Raw genomic sequence first — 27,294 nt, 5'->3', positions numbered from 1 at the left:
AATTGGAAAAAATTCTATGGTAATTAAAATTCGAATTTAAAGATGTCGCGCGAGACGTGATCGAAGTGCCCAAATTTTGAAACGGCCCTGTTTCATTTACTTGAATGGTACAAAGTTTTTCTTGGGTGGACAAAAACGGACAAAAATTGGACAAAATTCTGAGCTAGTTGAAATTCGAATTTGACCATGTCGCATTCCAGGTAACAGATGTGCCCCAAATTTTGAACTGGCCCTTTCTCGTTTCTTTCAATGGTAAGAATATTTCCTTGGAAGGACAAAAATAGACAAAATTTGTAATTAATGCAATTTGAAATTTAAAGATTCGCACAATATGTTATCGAAGTACCCCAAATTTCGAATGCTCCTCCATCGTTTTTTATTACAAATTTTTATTTTTAAGCGGATAGCAATTGGACAAAACTCTGAGTTAAAATTCAAATTTGAATCCGCAGTACAGGTGATCGTAGAGTCTCAAATTTTGGAATGACTCTCCCACGTTTATTTGATGGTAAAAGATTTTGTCTTGGGTGGAAAAATGTGGAAAAACAATTGTGCAAAATTCTGAGCTAGTTAAAATTCGACTTTAAAGATGTCGCACTACCGGTGATCGAAGTCGCCCAAATTTGGAAAGGACTTACTTCGTTTATTTCAATGTTATACGACGTTTTGGATGTACAAAAATTGAAAAAATGGACAAATTTGTGATGTAGTTGAAATTCGAGCTTGAAGATATTGCACTGCAGCTGACAAATGTGTTCCATATACTGAAATGGCCCTTTCTCGTTTCTTTCAACGGTAGAAAATATTTTCTCGGGTGGACGAAAATGGACAAGTTTTGTAGCTACTACAAATTGGAATAGAAAGATGTCGCACTAAATGTTACCGAAGTACCCCAAAATTCGAATAGCCCTCCCTTGTTTATTTAATCTGTACAAATTTTTTTCTTTAGGTGGACAAAAATTCGAAAAAATTCTGAGCTAGTTACAATTCTAATTTGAAGATGTCGCATTGAAGGTGATCGAAGTGCCCCAGATTTTGAAATGGCCCTCACTCGTTTATTTGAATGATAGAAAAAAATCTTGTGTGGAAAAAAATGGACAAAATTCTGAGCTAGTTAAAATTCGGATTTGAAGATGTTGCACTACTGGTGATACAATTTCCCAAAATTTTGAAATGGCCCTCCCTCGTTTATTATAATGGTACAAATTTTTTTCTTGGGTGGATAAAAAATGGAAAAAATATTGTACAAAATTCTAAGCTACTTACAATTCTAATTTGAAGACGTCGCATTAAAGGTGTTCGAAGTGCAACAGATTTTGAAATGGCCCTCACTCTTTTATTTGAGTGATAGAAAATTATTTTGGGTGGTCTAATTGAACAAAATTCTCAGCTAGTTAGAATTCGGATTTGAAGATGTTGTACTACAAGTGATACAATTTCCCAAAATTTTGAAATGTCCCTTTCTCGTTTATTATAATAGTACACATTTTTTTCTTGGGTGGATAAAAACTGACAAAAATTGGGCAAAATTTTGATCTAGTTAAAATTCGAATTTGAAGATGCACTACATGTGATGAAAGTGTTCCAAATTTGAAATGAACTTCCTTTGTTTATATGAATGTTACATAACTTTTTGGGTGTACAAAAATCGAAAAAGAAATTGGACAAAATTCTGGGGTAGTTGAAATTCTAATGTGAAGATGTCTCACTGCAGGTGACAGATATGTTCCAAATTTTGAAATGTTCCTTTCTCGTTTATTTCAGTGGTACAAAATATTTTCTTGTAAGAACAAAAATGGACAAAATTTATAGTTAATACAAATTGGAATTGGAAGATGTCGCACAATATGTTATCGAAGTACCCCGAATTTCGAATGCTCCTCCATGGTTTTTTTGATGATTACAAATCTTTAATTGGACAGAATTTGGACAAAACTCTGAGCTAGTTAAAATTTGAATCCGCAGTACAGGTAACCTTAGTCTCAAATTTTGAAATGGCCCTTCCAAGTTTATTTGATGGTAAAAAATTTTGTCTTGGGTGCAAATAAATGGACAAAAAATTGTGCAAAATTCTTAGCTAGTTAAAATTTGACTTTGAAGATGTGGGACTACAGGTGATCGAAGTGCCCCAAATTTTGAAACATCCCTCCTTTGTTTATTTGAATGTTACAAAGTTATTCTTGGGTGGATAAAATGGATAAAAATTGGACAAAATTCTGAGTTACTTAGAATTCGAATTTGAAGAAGCCGCACTACAGGTTAGCTTAGTGTCTCAAATTTTGAACTGGTGCTCCCACGTTTATTTGAATAGTACAAAGTTTTCTCTTGGGTGGAAAAAATGGAAAAATACAAGTACTGAGCTACTTAAAATTCGAATTTGAAAATGTCGCACTACAGGTGATCGAAGTGTGCCAAATTTCGAAATGCCCTCCCTCGTTCATATGAATGGTACAAATATTTTCTTGTGTGAACAAATTGGGCAAAAAATTACAAAATTCCGAGCTACTTAAAAATCGAAATTGAAGTTCTCGCACTGTAGGTAAACAAAGTGCCCGAAATTTTGAAATGGCCTTCCCTCGTTTATTTTAGTGGTAAAAAATTCTTTCTTGGGTGGACAAAAATGAAAAAAATAGACAAAATTCTGAGGTAGTTAAAACTCGGATATGAAGATGACGCACTACAGGTTTTCGAAGTGTGCCAAATTTTTTAAATGGCCCTCCTTCGTTTACTTGAATGGTACAAACTTTTGTCTTGGGTGGACAAAAATGAACCAAAATGGACAAAATTCTGAGCTAGTTAGAATTCCAATATAAAGATGTTGCACTCCAAGTGATCGAAGTGCCCCAAATTTTGAAATTACCCTTCCTCACTTATTATAACGGTACTAAACTATTCTTGGGTTGATAATAATTGACAAAACTTGGACAAAATTCTGAGCTAGTTAAAATTCGACTTTGAAGATGTCGCACTACAGGTGATCGAAGGGTCCCAAATTTGAAATGTTCTTCCTTCGTTTATTTGAATGTTAAACAACGTTTTGGGTGTAAAAGAATCGGAAAAAATGGACAAAATTCTTAGGTACTCGAAATTCGAATTTGAAAGTTGTCGCACTACAGATGACAGATGTGTTCCAAATTTTGAAACGGTCCTTTCTCGTTTATTTCAATGGTACAAAATATTTTCTTGGTTGCACAAAAATGGACAAAATTTTGTAACTATTACGAATTGGAATTCAAAGATGTACTAAATATTATCGATGTACACCAAATTTCGAATGGCACTCTGTCGTTTATTTGATGGGCATAATTTTTATCTTTAGGTGGACAAAAATTGGACAATATTCTGAGCTAGTTAAAATTTGAATTTGAATATGTCGTACTACAGGTGACGGAAGTGACTTAAATTTTCAAATGGCCCTCTGTCGTCTATTTTAATAGTAACAACTTTGGGTAGGCAATAATGGACAAAAATTAAACACAATTCTTAGACAGTTAAAATTCGAGTTTGAAGATGTTGCACTACAGGTGATCGAAGTGCCCTAAATTTTGAAACGGCTCTCCCACGTTTATTTCAATGGTACAAAATTTTTTCTTGGTTGGAAAAAAATTGAAAAATTTTGCAAAATTCTGAGTTACTTTAAATTCGAATTTGAGGATGCACTGCAGTTGATCGAAGACCCGAAATTTCGAAATGGGTCTCCCTCGTTTATTTAATGGTACCAAATTTTTTCGTGGGTGGACAAAAATGAACAAAAATTGAATTAATTCTTAGCTGCTTAGAATTCGAATTTGAAGATGTCGCACTACAGGTGATCGAAGTGCCCAAGATTTGGAGATGACCCTAGCTCGTTTATTATAGTGGTACAAATACTTTCTTGGGTAGATAAAAGTTGACAAAAATTGGACAACATTCTGAGCTAGTTAAAATTCGAATTTGAAGATGTCGCACTACAGGTTGCAGAAGTGCGTCAAATTTTCAAATGCCCCTCTCTCGTTTATATTAATACAACGAAATCTATTCTTGGGTGGAGAAAAATGGAAAATTTTTTCAGCTAGTTAAAAATCCGGTTTGAATATGTCGCACTATTTGTGATTGAAGTGTCCCAGATTTGAAATATTATTCGTTTGTTTATCTGATTGTTACACAACATCGAAAAAAATAGACCAAATTCTGAGGTATTTGAAATTCGAATTTGAAGATGTCGCACTGCAGGTTACAGATGGGTCCCAAATTTTGAAATTGCGTTTTCTCGTTTTTTCAATGGTACAAAATATTTTTGGGCTGCACAAAATTTGACGAATTTTGTAGCTAATACAAATTGGAATTGGAACATGTCGCACTAAATGTTATCGAAGTACCCCAAATTTCGAATGGCCCTCTTTCGCTTATTTGATGGGTACAAATTTTTATCTTTATGTGGACCAAAATTTGCCAAATTCTGAGCTAGTTAAAATTCGAATTTGAAGATGTCGCACAACAGGTGACCTAAGTGACCCAAATTTTCAAATGGCTATTCCTTGTTTGCTTTAATGGTACAAATTTCTTTTCTTAGGTGGACGAAAATGGACAAAAAGTAGACAAAATTCTGAGCTAGTTAAAACTAGAACTTAAAGGTGTCACACAACAGGTAATCAAAGCGTGCCAATTTTTGAAATGGTCCTCCCTCGTTTGATTAAATGGTAAAATATATTTTCTTGGGTGGACATATTGCACAAAAATTGTAGATAATTCTCAGGTAGTTAAAATTCGCATTTGAAGATGTCACAGTAGAAGTGATCGAAGGCACCAAACTTTCAAATGGTACACCCTCGTTTATTTGTATGGAAAGAAACATATTCTTGTGAGGACAAATTAGACAAAAATTGGAGAAAAAATAAAAGCTACTTAAAATTCAAATTTAAAGATGTCCACTACAGGTGATCGAAGTACCCCAAATTTTGAAACATTCCTTCCTCGTTTATTTGAATGGTACACAGTTTTCTTGCGTGGACAAAAACGGACAAAAATTGGACAATATTCTGAGATATTTAAAATTCGACGTTGAAGATACCGCACTATAGTTGGTAACATGCCGCAAGTTTTGAAATGGCTCTCCCATCTTTATTTGAATGGTAAAAAATTTTCTCTTGAGTGGACAAAAATGGGCAAAAACTGAGCGAAAAATTCTGAGCTGGTTAAAATTCGAATTTGAAGATGTCACACAATAGGTTATCGAAATGTGCCCAATTTTTAAATGGCCGCCCTCCCTCGTTGATTTGAATGGTACATAATATTTTCTTGGGTGGACAAATTGGACAAACATTGGACAAAATTCTGAGTTAGTTAAAATTCGAATTTGAAGATGTCACACTAGAGGTGTTCGAAGTGCTCCAGATATTGAAATGTCCCTTTCTCGTTTATTATAATTTTAAAAAAAATTTCTTGGGTGCATAAAAATAGAAAAAATTGTGCAAAATTCTGAGCTACTTAAAATTCGAATTTGAGAATGTCCTGTGCATGTGATCGAAGTACCCCAAATTTTGAACTGGCCCTTCGTCGTTTTTTGAATGGTACATAATTTTATCATGGGTGGAAAAATAAAAAATTGGACAAAATTCTGAGATACTTAGAATTCGAATTTGAAGATGTTGCACTACAGGTGATCGAATTGCCCAAAATTTTGAAATGGCCCTCCCTCCTTTATTATAATGGTACAACATTTTTTCATGGGCGGATAAAAATTGACAAAAATTGTACAAAATTCTGAGGAAGTTACAAATCTAATTTGAAGATATCGCACTAGGGGTGTTCGAAGTGCCCCAGATTTTGAAATGGCCCTCCATCATGTATTATAATGGTACAAAAATATTTCTTGGGTGGATAAAAATTCATAAAAATTGGACAAAATTCTGAGCTAGTTAAAAATCGACCTTGAAAACGTCGCACTACAAGTGATCGAAATGTCCCAAATTTTAAATGGCCTTCCTTCATTTATTTTAATATTAAACAAATTTTTGGTTGTACAAAAATCGAAAAAAATTGGAAAGATTCTGAGGTAGTTGAAATTCGAATTTGAAGATGTCACACTATAAAGGATCGAAGTGTGGCAAATTTTGAAATCTCCCTCCTTCGTTTATTTGCATGGTAAAATATATGTCCTTGGGTGGACAAGTTGGACAACCACTGAACAAAATTCTGAGCTACTTAAAATTCGGTTTGAAGATGTCGCACTACAGATGATCAAAGTGTCTAAAATTTGAAATGCTCTTCTTTCGTTTATTTTAGTTACACAACCTTTTGGGTGTAAAAAATTGAAAGAAATTGGAAAATATTCTGAGGTAGTTGAAATTCGAATTTGAAGATTTCACACTGCATGTCACAGATGTGTCCCAAATTTTGGAATGGTCCTTTTTCGTTTATTTCAATGGTGTAAAATATTTTCTTGGGTGGAAAAAAATGGAAAAAATTGTAGGTAATAGAAATTGGAATTCGAAGATGTCGCACTAAATGTTATCGAATTACCACGAATTTCAAATGTCCATCCCTCGTTTTTTTGATGGGTACAAATTTTTGTATTTAGGTGGCCAAAAATTGGACAAAATTCTCAGCTAGTTAAAGTTCGAGTTTGAAGACGTCGCACTACAGGTGATCGAAGTGCCCCGAATTTTCAAAATGTCAACCCTCGTTTATTTGAATTGTAAAAATATTTTCCTGTCTGGACAAATGGGACAAAAATTGGACAAAATTCTAAGCTACTTAAAATTCAAATTTGAAGATGTCGCACTACATTTGATCCAAGTGCCACAAAATTTGAAACGGCCCTCCCTCGTTCATTTGATTGGTACAAAGTTTTTCTTGGGTGGACAAAAATGGACAAAAATTGGACAAAATTCTGAGTTAGTTAAAATATGACTTTGAAGAAGCCGCAGTACACGTTGTCGTACTGTCTCAAATTTGAAATGGCCCACTCTCGTTTATTTGAAAGGTACAAAATTTTCTCTTGTGTGGAAAAAAAATGGGAAAAAATTGTACAAAATTCTGAGCTGCTTAAAATTCGAATTTGAAGATGTCCACTACAGGTGATCGAAGTGCCTGAAATTTTGAAATGGCCCTCACTCGTTTATTTGAACGGTACAACAAATTTTCTTAGATGGACAAATTTTGCAAAAATTCTGCATGAATCTGAGCTTTAAATTCGAATTTGGAGATGTCGGACTGTAGGTGATCGAAGTACCCGAAATTTCGAAATGGCCGTCAATCGTTTACTTGAATTGTACAAACTTTTTTCGTGGCTGGACAAAAATGAACAAAAATGGACAAAATTCTGAGCTGCTTAGAATCCGAATTTGAAGATGTTGCAGTACAGGTGACCGATGTGCCCAAAATCTGGTAATGGCCCTCCCTTTTTTTATAATGGTACAAAATTTTTTCTTGGGTGGATAAAAGATAACTACAATTGGAGAAAATTCTGAGCTAGTTAAAATTCGACTTTGAAAATGTCCTACTACAGGTGATCGAAGTACCCTAAATTTGGAATGGCCCTCCCTAGTTTATTTGATATGTACAAATTTTATCTTTATGTGGACAAAAATTCGCCAAGTTCTGAGCTAGTTAAAATTAGAATTTGAAGATGTCACACAACTGGTAATCAAAGTGTGCCAAGTTTTGAAATGGCAATCCCTCGTTTATTTGAATGGTAAAATATATTTTCTTGGGTGGACATATTGGACAAAAATTGGGGAAAATTCTAAGGTATTTAAAATTCGCATTTGAAAATGTCACACTACAAGTGATAGAATTGCCCCAAATTTTGAAATGGCCCACCCTCGTGGGTGGACAAAAATCGACAAATTTATGAGGTAGTTAAAATTCGAGTTTGAAGATGTCGCAATACATGTGATGGATGGGTCCTAAATTTGAAATGGCCCTTTTTCGTTTACTTCAATACTACACAACTTTTTGGGTTTAAAGAAATCGAAAAGAAATTGGACAAATTTCTGAGGTAATTAAATTCGAATTTGAAGATGTCACGTTGCAGGTGGCAGATGTGTCCAAAATTTTTAAATGGCCCTTACTCATTTATTTCAATGCTACAAAATATTTTCCTGGGTGCAGAAAAATGGACAAAATTTGTAGCTGATACAAATTGGAACTGGAAGATGTCACACTAAATGTTATGGAAGTACCGCAAATTTCGAATGGCCCTCCCTCGTTTTTTTGATGGGGACAAATTTTCATCTTTGGGTGAACAAATTTGAACAAAATTCTGGGCTAGTTAAAATTCGAATGAAGATGTCCACTACAGGTGACCGAAGTGCCCCAAATTTTCAAATGGCCCTCTCTCGTTTATTTTAATGGTACAAAATTTTTTCTTGGGTGGACAAAAATAAAAAAAAACAATTCTGAGCTAGTTAAAATTGGAATTTGAAGATATCACACTACAGGTGATCGAAGTGTGCCCAATTTTGAAATGGCCAACCTCGTTTATTTGAATGGTGCAAAATATTTTCTTGTGTGGACAAAATGGACAAAATTCTGAAGTAGTTAAAATTCGAATTTGAAGATGTCACACTAAAGGTGATCGAAGTGCCCGAAATTTTGAAATGGCCCTTCCTCGTTTATTTGAATGGTACAAAATTTTTCTTGGGTGGACATAAATATACAAAAATTGGACAAAATCCTGAGCTACTTAAATTCGAATTCTAAGATGTGGCACTACAGGTGATCAAAGCGCCCGAAATTTTGAAATGGCCCTCCCTCGTTTATTTGATCCGTACATAATTTTTTTTTGTCTGGACAAAAATTGGAAAAAAATTGGACAAAATTCTGAGCTACTTAAAACTCAAATTTGAAGATGTCGCACTACAACTAAATGGACCCTTTTGTAATTAGAAGAACATTATTACGTTTATGATAATTGAAACTATGTGTTCTTCAGTGTATGAGTTTTTATTTTGTTATTGTTATTTGTTATAGCAATTCTGAGTCACAGCTTCAAGATCATCAAGGTTTGTAATCACTGGTAATCTCCGAACTTAGTTTGTTTATGGTTTTTGTTAAGATTTTTTATATAAGTTTATTTTTCTAACTCTACGAGGATCGGCTAATAAGTTCTCGGCCCGACAACGTTCCGAATATACTACCCTGATGTAGTTCATATAATGTGAAATGTTGATTTTTTATGTTTAAGTTCCAAATTTCACGATTTTACCATGAACGGTTTTTATTTGACAAGTCGGAGGGTTGGTGGCGGACACCATGGCGGAGCCAGATGTCAAATTCACCAAAGATGAGTTGCGAGGTGTAATGAATTTCTTCTTTTTGCAACAGAAGTCGCCCAAGGAAATCCATGGTTGCATACTAAACACATTGGGTGGAGAGTGTCCTTCATACTCCACTGTGAAGAAAGGGTGTGCGAACTTCAAGCGTGGTGAATTTTCAACAGAAGATAGTGACAGGTATGGCAGGCCAGTGTAAGTGTCAACTCCGGAAAAAGTGAACCACATTCATGACCTGATTTTGATCAACAGGCGGATTTCACTTCAGAAGATAGCTGACAAAGTGCACATATCCAAAGAACGTGTTGGGATCCATGATCAGTTGGACATGCGCAAGCTTTCTGCGAAATGGATTCCGAAATGTTTGAACGCGGATCAAAAACGCGAACGTGTGAGACCATCGCAGATAATTTTACGGCATTTTGCCAATTCGAAGGACGATTTTTGGAATCGGCTTGTTACCCAAGATGAAACGTGGTTGCATTACTTTGATCCGGAAACCAAATAGCAGTCATGCGAGTGGCACCACTCAGGATCTCCAAGGCCCAACAATTTCAAAGCACAAGAGTCCGAAGGAAAGGTGCTTGCCTCAATATTCTGGGATAAGGATGGTGTTTTGCTCTCAGACTACCTTCCAAAGGGCCAAGCCATAACTGTAGAGTATTACTGCAGTCTGCTGGCTAAGGTAAAGGACGCTATTATGAAAACCGCCGGGGAAAGTTGACGCGAGGTGTCTTGTTCTTGCAGGACAATGCTCCCGTCCACAAGGCTGGCAGAGCAATGAATTTTCTGAGGGACCTAGGGTTTCAGTGCATTGACCACCCACCTTACTCGCCAGATCTTGCCCCTTCTGATTATTATCTGTTTACAAAACTCAAAACAGCACTGAAAGGACAGAAAATTCACAGTGATGAAGAGGTGATAACAAGCTGCGGAACAGTTTTTTGCAGACCTTAAGAATTTTTTTTTTTTTTTTTTTTTTTTTGAGGGGTTGAAGAAGTTGCAGTATCGAAGTGCCAAGTATTTGACCTTCGAGGGGACTATGTTGAATAGCCTCACACTTTCATGCTCTGCTCAAGTCCTTCTGGGTCCGGCCGAGAACTTATCAGCCCACCCTCGTATATGAATCAGTCAATGTTAAAAGGAGATATGTATCATTTTTGCCGAACATGAGTTGAAGTTCTGGTTCACTGTTGAAAAAGGGTATGTTTTACTCACATCCCATTTTAACAATGAGCACGCGCCACATCAAGTTGGCAGCGCTTAGGTGGCATCTTTTTCTCTCGATAAGGTTAGTCGCGTACCTAGTTCTTTCAGTAATCACAATGCGAGTACATTGAAGTGAGTCAACCATGATTATGGTAAAATTACTTAAAATGTCAGAAAACGAAAGCATACTCATTTCTGCTGTAGTTCTGCAATCACGAACAGATACTAAAAATTTCTTAGATATCTTGATTCTGTTCAGCCTGTTGATCTCCTGTTGATGTTTATTAACTTAAGCCATCACTCAAAGATTTCAAACCGGTGCACTTTTGGATAGAGTAAACTACGGCGAGAATCCAAGGCGAGAACATGCAACTAATGATATGCAGTACCAGCTAGCCATGAAAGTGTAACGAATTCCTATCAACCGGAAGAAGTTAGATTATTTTGGTCTTTTTCATTATGAATTAGATTGTAATAATCTAATTCATAATGATTATTATTTCAAGTAACAATGAACAAAATCAAATGGGAAAGGAAACAAAGAACCAAACAAAGGTTGATGGAAATAATGAATTGGCATAGTGACTGTGAATTTTTTCTGCTTCTTTCATTTACAGATGGTGACCAGAAAAATGGAAACACCTGTAGTTGGCAACACGTCAGATGTATGGGTTGGCAGTGGTGTCGTGGCGCCCGCAGCGCCGGACCGCTGGTGGTGGTGTACTAGGTCGGTCTCCATACTACGTCAGGCGCAGTGGAACAGCAGTGTCCAGTGGCTGCAGCAGACGGAGGTAGTGTAAAATGAGAGACCTCTCAGATTTTCAAAGAGGGCAAATTGTTGGTGCGCGGTTATGTGGAGTGAGTGTGACGGCAGTGGCTACTGTGTTAGGTGTGTCGCGTGGGACAGTGTCGAAGGTGATGACGGCATACACAACACACGGGAAAACCACATTAGGGAAGCGGAACAGTGGGCGGAAGAAAATCATGAGTGACAGGTCACACCGGGTATTAAAGCGCATTGTCATGCAGAACCTTCGTGCCACTGCGGAGCAAGTGACGGAGGAACTCAATCAGCACTTCCCCCACCCTGTTTCGACAATCTCAGTCCGCCGCGAATTACATGACATGAACTTACGGGGTCGTGTTGCACGGGCCAAACCGCTCATCAGGGACCATAACGCTGTCACACGCCGCAAATGGTGCCGCGACCATGCAACTTGGACCGCTGAGGACTGGAAACGTGTGATATGGTCGGATGAGTCATCCTTTACCCTATTGCCAACACGGGCCGTGTTTATGTGTGGAGAACGCCCAAAGAAGCTTATGATCTGCAGTGTCTCCGCCCAACTGTGAAACATGGCGGCGGCTCGGTGATGCTGTGGGCCGCCATATCATGGTTTTCATTGGGTCCTGTGGTCACACTTAGCGAACGAATCACTGCCAACGATTATGTCACAATTTTAGGAGACCACTTGCATCCTATGATCCGGATGTTGTTCCCGGACAATGACGCCATCTTCCAGGGTGATAATGCATCCATTCACACAGCTGGCCGTGTTGCAGCGTGGTTTAAGGAACATCGGGATGAAGTTCAACATCTCCCGTGGCCAGCCCAATCCCCAGATCTCAACATAATTGAACATCTGTGGTCCGTCTTGGAAACACGAGTCCGGCGACGATTTCCACCTCCATCCTCTCTCACAGAACTGGCCGATGCCCTGCACGAGGAATGGTGTAAAATTCCACTTGCTACCATTCACGACCTCTATGCCTCCATTCCACGTCGCATCAACGCTGTTCTGAAGGTGAAAGGTGGCCCGATACCATATTAATCTGGTAAATTGCAATTTCGTTCAGGTGTTTCCATTTTTCTGATCACCATCTGTATATATATAGTATATATATCAACAATATTACATTTGATTACAATGTTCCGCAAAAATATTTCATTGTGAACCGTTTCAAGCAAACACACCTCACAAGTTCATATCTAACTCTATTGTTTCAAAATGCTGTAAAGAAAGGGTTGAAATGCAGGAAAGGCTTGTGAATTCCAACTAAAAAGAACACTTAAGTTTCGGAATGTCTCAACAATATCTCAGTAAACACGTCTCCTATGCTACAAAATCATTGCAAATACTGTTATACTTACGGAGTTGAATCCATCACTAACACTAAATGTAAAACTATCAGTATATTCTTTTGTGTCGGAATTATGATAGTATGTGAGTAGCCCTGCTTCAACATCAGCTTGAGTCCACAATATAACGTTGACTCCATGTTGATGCGCTAGTTCCAAACGGCCCTGTCTGGGTTGCAGTTGTAACTTGAAAGAGAATGAAAGCGAACTACAATTGAGAAGGTGATCCTCTCAGAACTTAGTAGATATAATTACACTTTTATCGTGTTTTATAATAATTATGATAAGAAATTCATTTACAGCAAATTTGTGCACCCTTGTATCTGAATCTTCCTTGTAACTGTCTCAAAATAAAACATTACTCATATATATTAAAATGCAAAAGCAAATATTATAAAATTTAAATGTAAATACAGAAGCGATAACCCATCAAAGTAAAAGATAAAGGATGTAATACACAAAGAAATTATTTAAAATTAGGTAATTCTGCTTTTATAGAAGCAGCTAAATCTGAAGTTATTGAAAATTTACAAACAGAACTTAAAAAACTAAAAGAAATACTTAAAACTAACTACAAATATTGAAAATCTAGAAGCTAATGAGGTAATGTGATTTAACATCTGTAAATGAAACGAGTTTTCTATCTATGTCTATCTATGTATATTAGGGTGCCCCTTATATAAGGTAATTTCGTGTTACGATACGCATCCCGCGAAATGTATTCTATGTATTAGTGAAATGGCAGCTCCCTACGCGAACGTGCCGATTTGACGATGAAGTCACGAAATGAAGTTTCCACATTATAATGTAATTTAGAATGTCCAATGGTGATGACGGAAAATACAAAATAGATAGAGAAACAAAACTTTGCACGAAGCAACCAGAAGCAGGAAGACACCTGCCCGTACGATGACGAACATCACCAGATGAGCAGTTTGCCAACCCAAGAAAAGTTATGTTTTTAGAAATAGAATGACCTAAATTAGATATCATCATTGGAAGCAACAATGAAAATAAAGAAAAAAGAGATGGTAAACGCAGATCAGAGTTGCAAACTTTTCGCGAAATAACGTGTGTTAAATGCAAAGGCCGTTGGCACGTACAGGGAGTGAGTACTAACGATTTGTACTTTAAATTAAATTAAATATTGACAAGAACTGTTCACCCTAACTTGCAAGTCTAGAAGGGTCCGTTGAACACTTGCTATTAACAGAAGAGAAAAGTTAAGTTTGGAAAAGTACAATAATTGAAAAAAGGTTACTAGTGGAGTATGGTTTGACGGCTATAATGCAAGGCGGTAGAACATGAGGTGAAGTACTGTGGTTATGTGAAATCGATAAGTCAAGGACTCAGATATTCGGTATCTTGTTAAAGTTCAGAAGTATGGTTTGTAAAAGATGGTAATGCTGCGTGCGCCACGGTGTTAGCATACACAGGCAGACCAGGGGTAAAAGTAAGCTTCGACGCGGACTGATGCTGTCCCCCGGCTCGAAAAAATATATACGTCCCCTCAGTTCCTAAAAAATTAAAATGGGCAAAGGTAGGCAGGGGGAACGGGCTGACGCCATGCCGCTACCTACCGTCCCCTTACCTTTTCAGATCCACTTTTAACCCTGGGACAGACGACCCACTTTCTCTACTTATTTCGTACAAAGTTGTGTTTCTTTGTTTGTTTTGGTTTCTCCGTTATCACGATTGAACATTCTAAATTACGTTATAATGTGGCAACGTCATTTCGTGACTTCGTCGTCAAGTCGGCATGGGTAAACGTTCTCGTTATGAGCTGCTATTACACTAATGTGTGTTTACGGTCACATAAAATATATTTCGCGGCTGTGTGTATCGTAAAACGAAATTACCTTATATAATAGACATCCCGATATATATATATATATATATATATATATATATATATCGTGGATCTAATTTGTATAGGGTTGCAGTGGCTGAGTTGTAAGTTCATTAAGGCAAAATCAGCGATATAATCAGGAATCTAAATTTACAGGGCCTTATGCAGAGTCGTTCCGACCCGTGATTAGTGTCATACTAAAGATTTCGACCAACATGTTTCCTGCAGTAGTGAAGCTTTTAGTATGACACTAAAGGTACGTCAAAACGACTCTGCAAAAGGCGGACAAAGTCCAAAAACATAACGAGAGTAGATTGTTGCCACTTGGTCGTGTCATTTGAAGTACTGCGCATGCGCATGGTTCCGGTTTCAGTTAGGATTCCGACTCCGGTTGCGGTTCTGATTGAACACAGCAGCAGCAGACTACGCAACGAGCTGCCTTTTAAGACCGCTTTTTAAACCATTATAAAAGACTATGACCTATTGTAGAGGTTTCAGAAGAAAGGCTACGAGCACCTATGGCATATTTTCGCAATACCTAGAGAGGGTTACAACATAAAATTATTAACACATATTGCACATGCAGAAACGTATGCCATATTTTGCAACCTCTAGAGATGGCTAAAACATAGGACTATGATTATAGCAAAGAGAGCATGACTTTGGCGGCGGTGTTTAGGACCACTTTTTTAACCATTATAAAAGACTATGATATATTTTCCATTCTCTAAATATCTTACAATATATACCCGCATTACCCGTATTTGGTGTGAAAAAAGACGATGGCGTAATGGAGCAGAAATTTAAAGAAAATAACAACACCAAGGGGACCGCAGTGGCTCAGAGGTTCGCTCGCAGCTCGCGTAAAGAGGACAAACACCATGTGAGTGGGTTTCCCCCTTTCACCTAGCCGGCATAATATTTCAACAGCTCACTTTATCACACACACACACACACACACATATATATATATATATATATATATATATATATATATATATATATATATATATATCACACACACAAACATATATATATACCAAAGGCTACTAACACTGTTCCCAGTCCTATATAACATAGCTGAGACAGTAAAACAGAAAGACTTGTTTTTAAACTTCTACATAAGAAATACTAAGATCAACTGTGGAACCCCTATGTAACATAGGAAAAATTACATTTTAACCACTTACATGCAGAGATTTTATAAGGTTACGGCATATTTTCGCAATTCTTATTTAACGTAGAAGAAATTAAAAAAGAAACGTTCCCGTTTCAATTTAGCAGAAATTACATATTTTGGGGAGGAGGTGTACTCGTGTCCGTTTTCTACGAGCCGTATTTAACATTTTTTTAGCGACCTGCGTCTTCTCTGGCACTGTCACAGCAGGAGACCTGCAATTTGTGCTGTGTTGTTGATTTTCTGTATTCCGCATGTTCCGACAGACGACACTCATAATTTACATTTATTTGCAGATGTATAGATTGACCCTGGGTACACCAATTAATCAATTTAATAGAGCTCAACTAAATGATATGGCTCTTATGCGTAGTTTTTTCAAAAATGAGAAATAGTAGTATTGTTTTAACCTAAAAACTGGTGCTGCGAAGCAACTACTCTACATACTAAAATGAAATTGGTACTGAGGACACCGCATTTTAGGGTCATCATCAAAAAAAGTCCCCATTAGCATCGACGACCTTCTGCCAAGGTTCCGAAAGGCCATAAATTCCATTGCGAAAAATGTACTTGGACTGGCATTTTCAAGGAATGGGACAAGTGCTACGTCCGGGGAGTGTGGCGAATGCAATAGTGTTTACCAGGTCATTCTAACTACTTGGGGTTTAGCCTTGTTCCGCAACAGGAGGACTGGCTCCAGAGTTTTGCATTAATGTTTTGACTAGTTGGTAGCAGTTTCCAATGCACAATTCCACGAAGAGCCCACAAAACACAGGAGGACTTTCTTCTATTGTGGGAAATATGCTAGAAAATACGGTGGTAGGAAAACCATCGACGAACGAGAAAGGCTGTTATTATATTTGGAACCAAACAACATATTCTTAGCACCATTCAAATTAGATTATTTTTAAATTTTGCTAGAAAACTACACATAATAATTGTATTTCTCACACTTCATTTTAATTAGTACGTTGTAAAAACTGAAATTTTTCAGTTTAACGTTTCACAATTGGTGGAATAAGAAAGTTTAAGGAAACGGGAGTAATTTCTGCTGTGTTAAATAGAGGTTTAAGAAACGAAAATCAGTACATCCCCTCCCCAGAATATGTAATTTGTACTCAATTGGATCGGGAACTCTCCTTTTAATAATTTTCTGCTATGCTTAATGTTCTGCTAGAAATGGTGAAAATATGTCGTAGCCTTATAAAATGTCTGTAAGGGGTTGTAATTTTTGCTATGTTACATAGGGGTTCCGAAGTTGGTCATAGTATTTCTTATGCAGATGCTTTGAAATAAGTCATTATCTTTTATTAACTCTGCTTTGTTACGTAGGGTTAATAGATACAGTGCTACTAGAATTTGGTAATAGTCTTTTCTGATTTAAGCTATGTTAAATATGTTCGTAGTCTGCTGCTGCTACTACTAATGTGTTCAACGTTTGTGTCTAATTGGAACCGGAAGTGACATTGAAACTGGAGTAGGTTTTGGAACTGTATTTTTCTGCAGATACGCCACCAATTGTTCCATAAACCATGTGTGTGTGTGTGTGTGTGTGTGTGTGTGTGTGTTGGTGAACCCGACAATCTTTGTAGATCGACCGGTTTACAGAGCAGCAGTGTGAGCAATTTTTGCAAAGCGAACAATTTTTTGTTGTTGCTCGAATTGCCTTTTACTTTTAGGTGTACAGGACCCTTATAGGGGTCCCCCTCAAGTTCCTTTAACTCCGCTCATTTATTCGGATGTAGCCGGTTATGTGTGTAAAGTGTTCAGACTGAAAAATTTTGTTGGTCGATTGATGTGTATTCCGACGCAGTGCCATCTACTTGTGTGTCCCAAGCAAAAACTAGAGCAATCCAGTCTCCCTGCAGGTGCGTTCGTCATTGTTGTCAATCAAGTATTTGTTGAAATGCTATAGAAAACTAGCAGCTATAGCAGACGAATTATTAAAGATAAGAATTAGGATCCGAAAATTACGTAAAAATAACCCTGTCCCCAAAATATTTATATTAGAACTTAGGATAGACGGAGGGGAGGGAGAGGTATATATAAAAATAACTAAAACAATAGATCTTGAACCACCCGACAGATCTCAAATTTTCAACATAGATGATGCAATTTTATGCCGGAAACTAGGTCTGGTAAACAGACATATAAGCCAAGAGGAAATAATACAAATATGAGAGAGAGAGTGCATTTAATATATTTTTAACAAGTCTCATTTGACGAAATATTTAGGACAAGTACATGAGGACCCGGACATATTTTTCATGCTATTTGATCATATGGCAACCATGCAATCATGGTCACCAGCTAAAAAGAAGGAAATTCTACCTATATACTTGGACGTGGCAGTAGACCTCGTGTTGCAGCTTAGAAACCCAAAATCAATTCGGAACGATGTCTTATGAAACTTTAAAATCTAAATTAGTAGCACTAACTAGACCGAAGATTCCATCGTCCAAGGCGGAACAAGAACTATTTCAAGTCCAGCAGGGAACAGACCAGCCCATAGATTCCTATTTTTTGCGAAAACTCTGAGCGATTAGACAGTTACTACCGGATGCGTCAGAAGAAAAAGAGGTTCATCATTTATCCTTGGGATTACAAAGGAATTTTCTTAACAAGATCGTGTTAGAAAGGTTTGCAATACTAGACGACCTAAAGACGAAATTGAACACTTTGGAAGCCGCCAATGACCTTTTGAGAAAAAGAGAGCATGCAGAGCTATCAGAAAAACTGAACACACTATACGGCCAAAATCTTATATCTAACTCAGAAAATCTATCGTATGTATTACCAACTGAACCAAAGATAAGATATTGTACACAACAAGCATGCCACCATACTCATACAGACGAAACCTGTCATGCAACCAATGAACAGTTATGTACCTGCATCCGAATAACAATACCTATTAAACGAATCCATCTATAAGGTCTTTTCAACCATCAGTATCTAATCGTCAAGGATACCAGAATACGAGTCAAGAACCGAAGACCGTTCCCCACCACGAACAAAATCCTCGAAAACATTACCTATCTACCTTGGCTAATAAAATGATAGAATTATCACTAGTAATAGCGGAAACGAGCTATACAAACTAACAAAAATAAGATGAGGAATAACAATAATAAAGAAAGAAAAACAGAGACAAGCCCAGAACAGTCAGAAGGCCACACCCACGGAGGATCAAATTTTAGTATTCACTCATTGCTTTTGAATAATTAACAGGACAATGCCAATAATTATAGGAATTGACTTTCTCCTACGTTCGCATTCTGCTATCAACTTAAACAAGAATATAATTTATTTCTTTAAAAATCCACGGAAGCCCCAGTTACCAGCTAAAACCAAGGAAGATACACTATCACCATTTACGACTCGAAAAATAATGCAGCCAAAGGAAGACTGTTCATACCTGACTAAGCAAATAACATTTCTTCCGCGCTCACACACATTCATTCAAGTAGCAGGGAAAAGATTGCTAATGTGGGATTCTTGTATATATCATTGCTTCCCATAATACGCGAGAAACATAGATTAAATGCTATTGACCAGAAGATAAATGCAAGCATAATTATAATTTTAATATCAAATCCTGATAGTAAAAGCGTCACTATAAAAAGGAATACCCCAGTGGCGGTTCTTGAGGAAAGGCACGATATCGCTTTTAACGCCTTAGAAGAACCAAATTTTCTAGGGAAAGCGCACCAGTATAAAACAAAAGAAGAAAATGAAGAACGCTTAAAATACACAAAAAATTTTCAATAAAGAGCACTTTGACGTCAACCCCTACTTAGACGAAAAGCAAAAACAAGCTTTTATGAATTACTGTTCAAGTAAAGGGATGTTTCTATGTACACCCCTGACGACATTGGATATTTTCGGGGATATGTTCATAAAATTAAGATTTCTAAGTATGCTGTATTTCACGACCGTTCCCCACCAATTCCAATACACATCCGAGACCAGATAGACAAACAAATTCAAGAACCCATTAAGGCCAAAATAATTTAACCCACAGACAACACAGAATTCTGTTCTCCACTTCTTTTGCTGCGGAAACCTAATACACAAGCATTCCGCATAGTTTTTAGTTTACAGAAATGTAACAGCTCTACAAAGTATTTATCAGTACAATTCCAAAATACAGAAGATGTTTTAAGCTCTATAAAGGAAAAAAACCTGCATAACAGCTATCGATTTTTCTAGTTCTTATTTTCAAACCTTGTTGCATCCTAAGAGCCGAAAACATGACTTTCGAACTCAATCATAACAGAAAGTCATACAAATTTTTGAGGTGCACAATGGGCCATCGTACATCAAGCCAAAGTCTAAGTATCGCAACGAGGATAATTTTGGAAGGGCTACCCGATAGGAATACAAGTTTTGCAGATGATATAAATTCCAGCTATTACATTTTTTTACATGAGTTGCAGGATTTAGAATTACTATTCAAGAAGCTTAGAAAACACGATTTTTGTGCATCCCCCAAGAACACACACATAGGTTACAAAGAGCTTGACGTGTTAGGACACCTTGTTAGTGGAGCATCTATTAAAATATCTCCAAAGATAGCCAGGAAAATACGAAATTTCAAAAAGCCAACTACAAAGCGGATTCTCAAAAGTTTTATAGGTGTAAGTTCCTATCTTAGAGCGCATATTAAAGATTTCGCAATAAATATCGAGCCTTTCCAGCAATTAGTAACCTCTTAATCTAAATTTAAATGGACAAAGGTGCATGCTGTTTTTTTCGAACAATTGGAAGAAGACATACTTAAAGCTCCTTCACTTGCTCCTTTCGACGATTCTCTAGAAATTCGCGTGTATAGTTTCAGTAGTCAGATACAAATAGCTAGAATACTCGCTTGCTATGACCCAAAAACTGACACAGAGAAGGTAGTTGTTTATTGTTCTCGAAGATTGAAGAAAAGTGAATAGAAACCTAGTATTTTCCAAAAACAATTGTTCGCTCTCGTATATATTTGCGGAAATTTTGCTACTTTCTGCTAAATAGAAAATTCAATCTTTACGTAGATGCAAAGTGTATAGCAACGATGAACACACAACCCGATAAAGTTGGAAAATATAATAGATACAATTATACCTAGCCAATATAATTTCAAAACCCAGTATTTACCAGGGTCCAAACATCCAGGAGATATAATTAGTAGGCTGGATAAAACACAAGATATCAAGAATGAAGAAGAAAAAAAGAAAATAGCAAAGAAAAAGGCGAACACTGGCATGCATTTAGATCAAATAATCTTCAAGTTAACACCTTAGAAATAGAAAACAACCTTGTAACAAACATCGCAAAACAACAACGTAAGGATGACCATTACAAAGACATCATCTCTGTTTTAGAGAGAAAGAAACCGGACAAGATCACACTTAGATCAGCACGATTCTTTGTCTTAGAAACGGCATATTATACAGGGAGAAAATAATAACGATTATGGTTTATTATATCTTTAATTTGTACTCAAATCGTAAGTCAAGTTCTGGTTCACAATCTTCCACCGCCAAGCAACAAATCCACATATTGGTTTCACAAAATTCTATAAAACCGTCATAAAGAAATTTATATGCCGCATCTTAAGACCTACCTCACTCACAAAATGCGCACGTGTCAAGACTGTCAGAGACTAAAATAGTACCAGAAGAGAAACAGGCCAAACTACTATATTACCCTGTGGGAGAGGTAGAAACAACATTGGTTTATGATGAACTGGGGCCGTTCCCAAGCAAAGAGGGAAGAAATAAATATATATTAGTAGCCACAGAATTAGTTACCCATTATGTTATTGCAAAGACATTGAACATAATAAATGCGAATAATATAGAGAAATTTTTAGAATATGACATTATTCTCAAATTCGGAGCATTTACGACACTGTATTGGGATCAGTGTACATGGAGCGGCTCGTTTGCAACATTTAGCGCAGAAATACGATTTCATCTAAAAATATTCACCAACATATCTCTTTCGCAATCCCTTGGTACAATTTGTACCATACGGTTGTTTCATGGTACATTGCGTTATAACTCTCCTATTTGAGCTTTTTCGTCCGGTTTCTATTTGTTTTTCAAGTCCGGAGGCATTGTAGAAGACATTACGTATGGTCTCACACCTTCCTGCATCGAGACATAGCATGTGATGACGTCATAACTCTAAAAAAATATATTTTTTCTTTTATTATTTTTTGGCGGGCCTATGTTCATTATTTTTTCGCGGGATTATTTTTGCACGTAGAAGATTGAAATTTTGCACAAACATTCAGTCCACCGAGTAGTAATTACCAGATTTTTTCAGATTTCTGCGTTAAAACAGGGGGGATCCAGAGGGGCAAAAAGTTGAAAAAAGGAATATTTTTTACCAAAAAATCCCTTTCTTCGGGATTTTCCCGCCTTACATACATGATGGTGACATTTGAATGGTACCGAATGAAAGGCAGTTCTACTCTGAAGAGAACGATGGGCGAAATATGACCCTAGGGTAATTAGGGAAGTGTCAGGGAATTTTTATCAAAATATACTTCTGTATAGGGGAATTTTGGATATGTTCGGTATTATTTTTGTGCGGGCTTATTTTTGCACCTAGAACATTAAAATTGTGCACAAACATTCAGTCCACCGAGAAGTATTTAACAGATTTTTTCGTAATCCTGTGTTAAAACGGGGGTACAGAGGAGCTAAAAGTTGAAAAAGGGAAATTTTTACAAAAAAATTCCTTTCACGGGATTTTCCCGCCTTAGATACATGATGGACACAAGTGAATGGTACCGCCTGGAAGGTAGTTTTATTCTGAAGAGAATGATGTGCAAACCATGATCCTAGGGTAATTTGGGATGTCTCAGGGAATGTTTAAAAATATCCCTCTGTATACGGGAATATGGGACATTGTCGGTATATATGATTTTGGCGGGCTTACTTTTGCGCCTGGAAAATTGGAATTGTGCATAAACATTTAGCCCACCTAGTAGTATTTATCAGATTTTTTCAGATCTCTGCGTTAAAACAGGGGGGTCCAGAGGGGCTAAAAGTTGAAAAAAAGGATATTTAGTCCAAAAAAATCCCTTTTTTCGAGATTTTCCCCACTTAGATACATGATGGAGACATGTGAATGGTACCGCCTGAAAGGCAGTTCTATTCTGAAGAGAATAATTGGCGGATTATAGTCGTAGGGTAAATAGAGATATCTCAGGAATTTTTTTTACCTGAGATCATGGTGTTTTACGGTAATTTGGGGCATTGTGCGGATTCTTGATAAAATTTCTCCCGCCCTTAGTATTCAAGATAGATACTTGAACTTTGGCACACACATTCAGTATACCAAGTACTATTTATCAGATTTTCTTGAGATCTTTACGTTCACACAGGGTCGTTGCAGAGGGGCCAAAAATGTGAAAAAAGTTTTCCCTCGAAATTTTCCTTTGACATCACTTTTCCCTCTCCTGGTATATGGTATGAGCATACAAGTGGTACCATTTGAAAGCCAGCTCCATTCTGAAGAGAATGAAGTATGAACTATGATCCTATGATAAACAGTTACGATGCAGTAGCTGCTTGACTGAAAGTCTAAAAAATACCCCAAAAATCCCGGATCCGGAAAGGGATAATCATGTTTTGATTGGATTAGTAGAGCAAACTAACAAAATTATACAAAATGGTCTCATTTTTTGAACAGGAACACCATACCATTGGGAGAAATGACTACCACACGTTATTTTTGGCATTCATACTTACATACAAGGTGGGACCAAGTATTCAGCAAGTTTCTTATTATTTGGGTTCGAAGCGAGGATCCCGATAGAATGTACACTAGAATGTAAACAACATATAAAACTTGACAGGGATAAATTAGCAGTCATCAAGAAGAAAGCGCAAAATAACCTGGAACAGGCGTACAACAAACAAAAGAAATTTTATGACAAACGCCATAAACAGACATATTATAATCCAGGAGACCTTGTTTTAATATATTACCCTACAAGAAAGATCGGTTTACCTGAGCACTTTACCATTCATTACGAAGGGCCGGCAAGAATTTTAGAAAAGTTTAAATTTATATCGCGTGGAACTACCTCCTAAATTTCGGAACAGAATTCAAGAAATTGCGGTGGACCTCTTGAAGCCATTCTACAAGGACCAAACTTAGGGAGTACAAAATTAAGAAGATACAGACACAAATACAAGAAGAAGAATATAACAAACTTCCAGGTAGTTACCGCGAACAGAAGATGAAGTAACAACAGAAGAATGCGGAAAAAGGTGAACTAGCATAATACCACACTTCTTTATGTCAATTATAAACAGTATCTCATTCTGTTATTTAACTTCACTACCTCAGTATTTCCGTTATTCTAGCAAAATGCAAGATCAACATTTTTTCTTTCTTTTTTAGTTCCAAAAGTCATTAATCCTTGCGAGGTCAAAATACAATGCTTTCTTGTTTCTAGCATCGCTTCTTCAATACGAAAGTACATGAATGCTTAATACGTCATTTTTTCTCTTTATACAGGATGTTCATAAAATCAGGCTCTTAATAACATTATACAGATTGACCAAAAATTCACATTCTTTATCTTCTTAACGAAAATTTTCCAAATTCTGAAACGGACCATTCTCTTTTCATTAATTCTAATAATAATTCATTTGTGCCTCATCTTTTAAAAGTCCCGTTACATAACAAAAACTTAACCAATCGGATAAACATATCTTTATCATTAGAAAGACTTAACTGACCGGAGCCTACTACTACCAAAGTGAGACTCAACCGATATAGACTGCAAATACTGGATGTGAACTTCATATAAATATCAATTTTAATAACCAACACATTCGACCAATACCAACAATTAGTGAACTGGCATACATTTATTAATTACAGTGATGACACTTCTGCCCACTCTGAGGGAAATGATAGTGAATGCTTTCATCCTTCTTAGATGGAACAGAAACAGTGTTATTACCATTACATATAAATGTCACAACAAAGTATCATAGTAACTTTCCAGTTTATCATAGCGTTTATAGTGCTTTATAGTGTCTTTTATAGTGTTACCAACAGTATCAGTGTTGTGGTGCAAATAACTTTCATTAATAACGATTTTGTATTTTTCTTTTAAAAAATCTTGCAGATTATTTGTTTTCAGCGTGGGGTGTAAGGATCCTCACATCACGACAAAAGCACATGTTAATACAACACGTAGAATAGATCCAAAGATCTCCACCGGAGGTATTTCTAATGGCGCAAGGTGACCCGAGAAGTGACCACAACACTGTCGGTACCGTCGATTGGTTTATCGACTCCTGTTCGAATGTAACCGTTACCGGGTTACATAAATATCTTTTGGACACTGTATATTTTTGAAAGACAGAAATAATTTTTCGATTTATATTTTATTCTTGCAACAAAATTCATTTAATTTCTTCGATCGGAAAAGCTAACAACTTGATTTTCTTTCACGTGTGCCAACAAAAGAACCTTTCATCGTTCACCAATACATACTTGTGAAACGTTGTTTGACATTGAAAAGATTTTAGTCAATAACAAAGACAATATTCATTTTCTGAACTATATATATGTGAGAATTGTGCTTCGACTATCTAGACAATACAGTGTTGCTTCCTTACTCATTAATATGCATAGACTACGTTATATAATTATTTGAAACTTAACAAAGTGTTTTCTTCGATTACTTATGAAATTACTAACAGCCCACATGTATTGAGCGACTGTCTCACGCCGATCAATATTGCCAAGCACCTTCTTATCCCAAAGTTCTCAGGTTTGAACTAGTCTCGTCTTCTACATTGTGGCCAGTGAACTGTAAATTACCACAAATTCTTGTAACATTTGATTTGCATATTTATACAGGCGTTTGAACCAGATTGCATTTTAAAATGGACTGCCAACCTTGAACAGTTGGTGAGTCCAACCTTTATCTCGAGTACATCACCTCGAGGAATCTTTCTCCACATGACTACGTAAAAACTATGCTTGTTCTGTTCGTTATATAGTTACATGAAGGGGCACACCTTATAATGTAGTCGACCAGGGACTCTATTAGCGACTATCCCTATTCAGGTAATTCCTCGGCCCTTTGACCAAGTTCGTATATGTAGTTATCGGTTACTATTAACCATCTGGATTCTACACTACGGCTTCAAGCATTTATTCTATTATCATACCACTGCAATTTTTTGTTATTGTTGGAGGCAGCAGGAGCCGGGTATCTAGTTTGTGGGACTACTCAAAGTACTACCCCCACAATGTTGACCCCAGCGTGCATCATTTAGTGGTGTGACAAAAGTTCTTATAGTCATCTTCGAAATATAAAATTTTATTCTTGAGTATATCACATAAAGATTTAAAGGGGCTATTCAGTGTTGTTGAGATGTGAAGTACATTTTTGTGTTTATCAAATTATGAATTATTAACATCTATACGAGTGTTTCGTTTCGTTCTTCTACATAATCTTACTTTTTACATATTATATTAGTAGTTTATTTCACGTGTTTTCGTCTCATGTGTTAATGGTGTTTCTGTGTTACGATCTGAACAATCTTCTGAATGTCCAAGAGGATTTTGAGACGAAACATCCGAACCTCTCGATGTTTTATGTTTGTTTCATTGTCGAGACCTAAGAACGATCAGGGAAGAGTTATGTAATTCCCTTTTGGAGATGTTCTTCGATGTCATAACCAGATAAGGTAAGAGGTATCAATAATATCAAATGGTTGGACAACAGGAGCAGATCTGGAAAGCGATTACACGAACACCCCATTTTGTGACATAGAGACCAACGTATTCGTGAAAATATAGTCCACCAATTCTCTACATAGATATATCGATTATGCTACTCACCGGTTAAGAAAGTAGGAAGTCATTGGAGATGCCTTCTGTGTTTATGATTTTCACTACAACTAAAGGCATTTATTCACAAAGACTCATGTTTAGAAGTCATCAAACTGATCATAGTTTTTGGTGTACCACACAAGGCAGATGAAGATACTACAGAATCAGTGATCTCACTGTTCAGGAAAAAAATGGGTGTGGAAGTTACACCAAATGAAGTGTGTCGCAGCCATCGTGTTGGTCCCCATGCCTCTGGCAAACTTAGACCTATCATAGTTAAATTCACCAATTATCAGACCAGGGCCAAGGTGTTTGCAAATAAGAACAAACTGAAAGGAACGAAAATAAGAATTCGTGAAGACCTTTGTTCTAAGCGCTTGCAGCTCTACAAAGCAGCATCAGCTCGGTTTGGCTTTAAGAACACTTGGACTTACGATGGACAAATTGTAGTGAAACATGGAAATATTAAGTATTATATTAGTAGCTTTGCTCAGATGGACAACATATAAGTGCTATCCTGGTAGCACGCTTCTGTGAATAATTATGAACACTTTCTTGCAATATGTTTCTATTCAACTTATTTTTTATTTGTTGCTAGTTTCGTGAATTATTTTTATAGTTCAGTTTATTTAACGTATCTATCAATAACTATTTAAATTTGTATTTGTACCCCACTTCATATTGCAAAGCTAGGGATGTCTAAGTTACATATATTTTTCTTGTCCAGTGCCTACAACATTCTCCTCATGTGTCTGATATCTTGTGTGTGGAATTGTGTTGTTTATGTATCCAGTGT

General features: G+C 36.7%; 1 protein-coding gene across 6 annotated transcripts in view; it reads right to left on the bottom strand.

Annotated features, from left to right (window-relative positions):
- The window catches only part of LOC145661112 (extracellular matrix organizing protein FRAS1-like), a 3,375,101-nt gene that overhangs the window by 1,452,507 nt on the left and 1,895,300 nt on the right, over positions 1 to 27,294 (bottom strand). For all 6 annotated transcript variants that reach the window (XM_081726561.1, XM_081726566.1, XM_081726573.1 and 3 more), the window contains one exon: positions 12,619 to 12,792. In XM_081726561.1, the coding sequence (XP_081582687.1) occupies positions 12,619 to 12,792 (174 nt within the window). The remainder of the gene's footprint in view (positions 1 to 12,618; positions 12,793 to 27,294) is intronic.

This window comes from Thermobia domestica, chromosome 1 (assembly GCF_964235325.1).
Source record: "Thermobia domestica chromosome 1, izTheDome1.hap1.1, whole genome shotgun sequence".
Classification (NCBI taxonomy): Eukaryota; Metazoa; Arthropoda; class Insecta; order Zygentoma; family Lepismatidae; genus Thermobia; species Thermobia domestica.
This window is presented reverse-complemented; position numbering and strand designations above follow the sequence as displayed.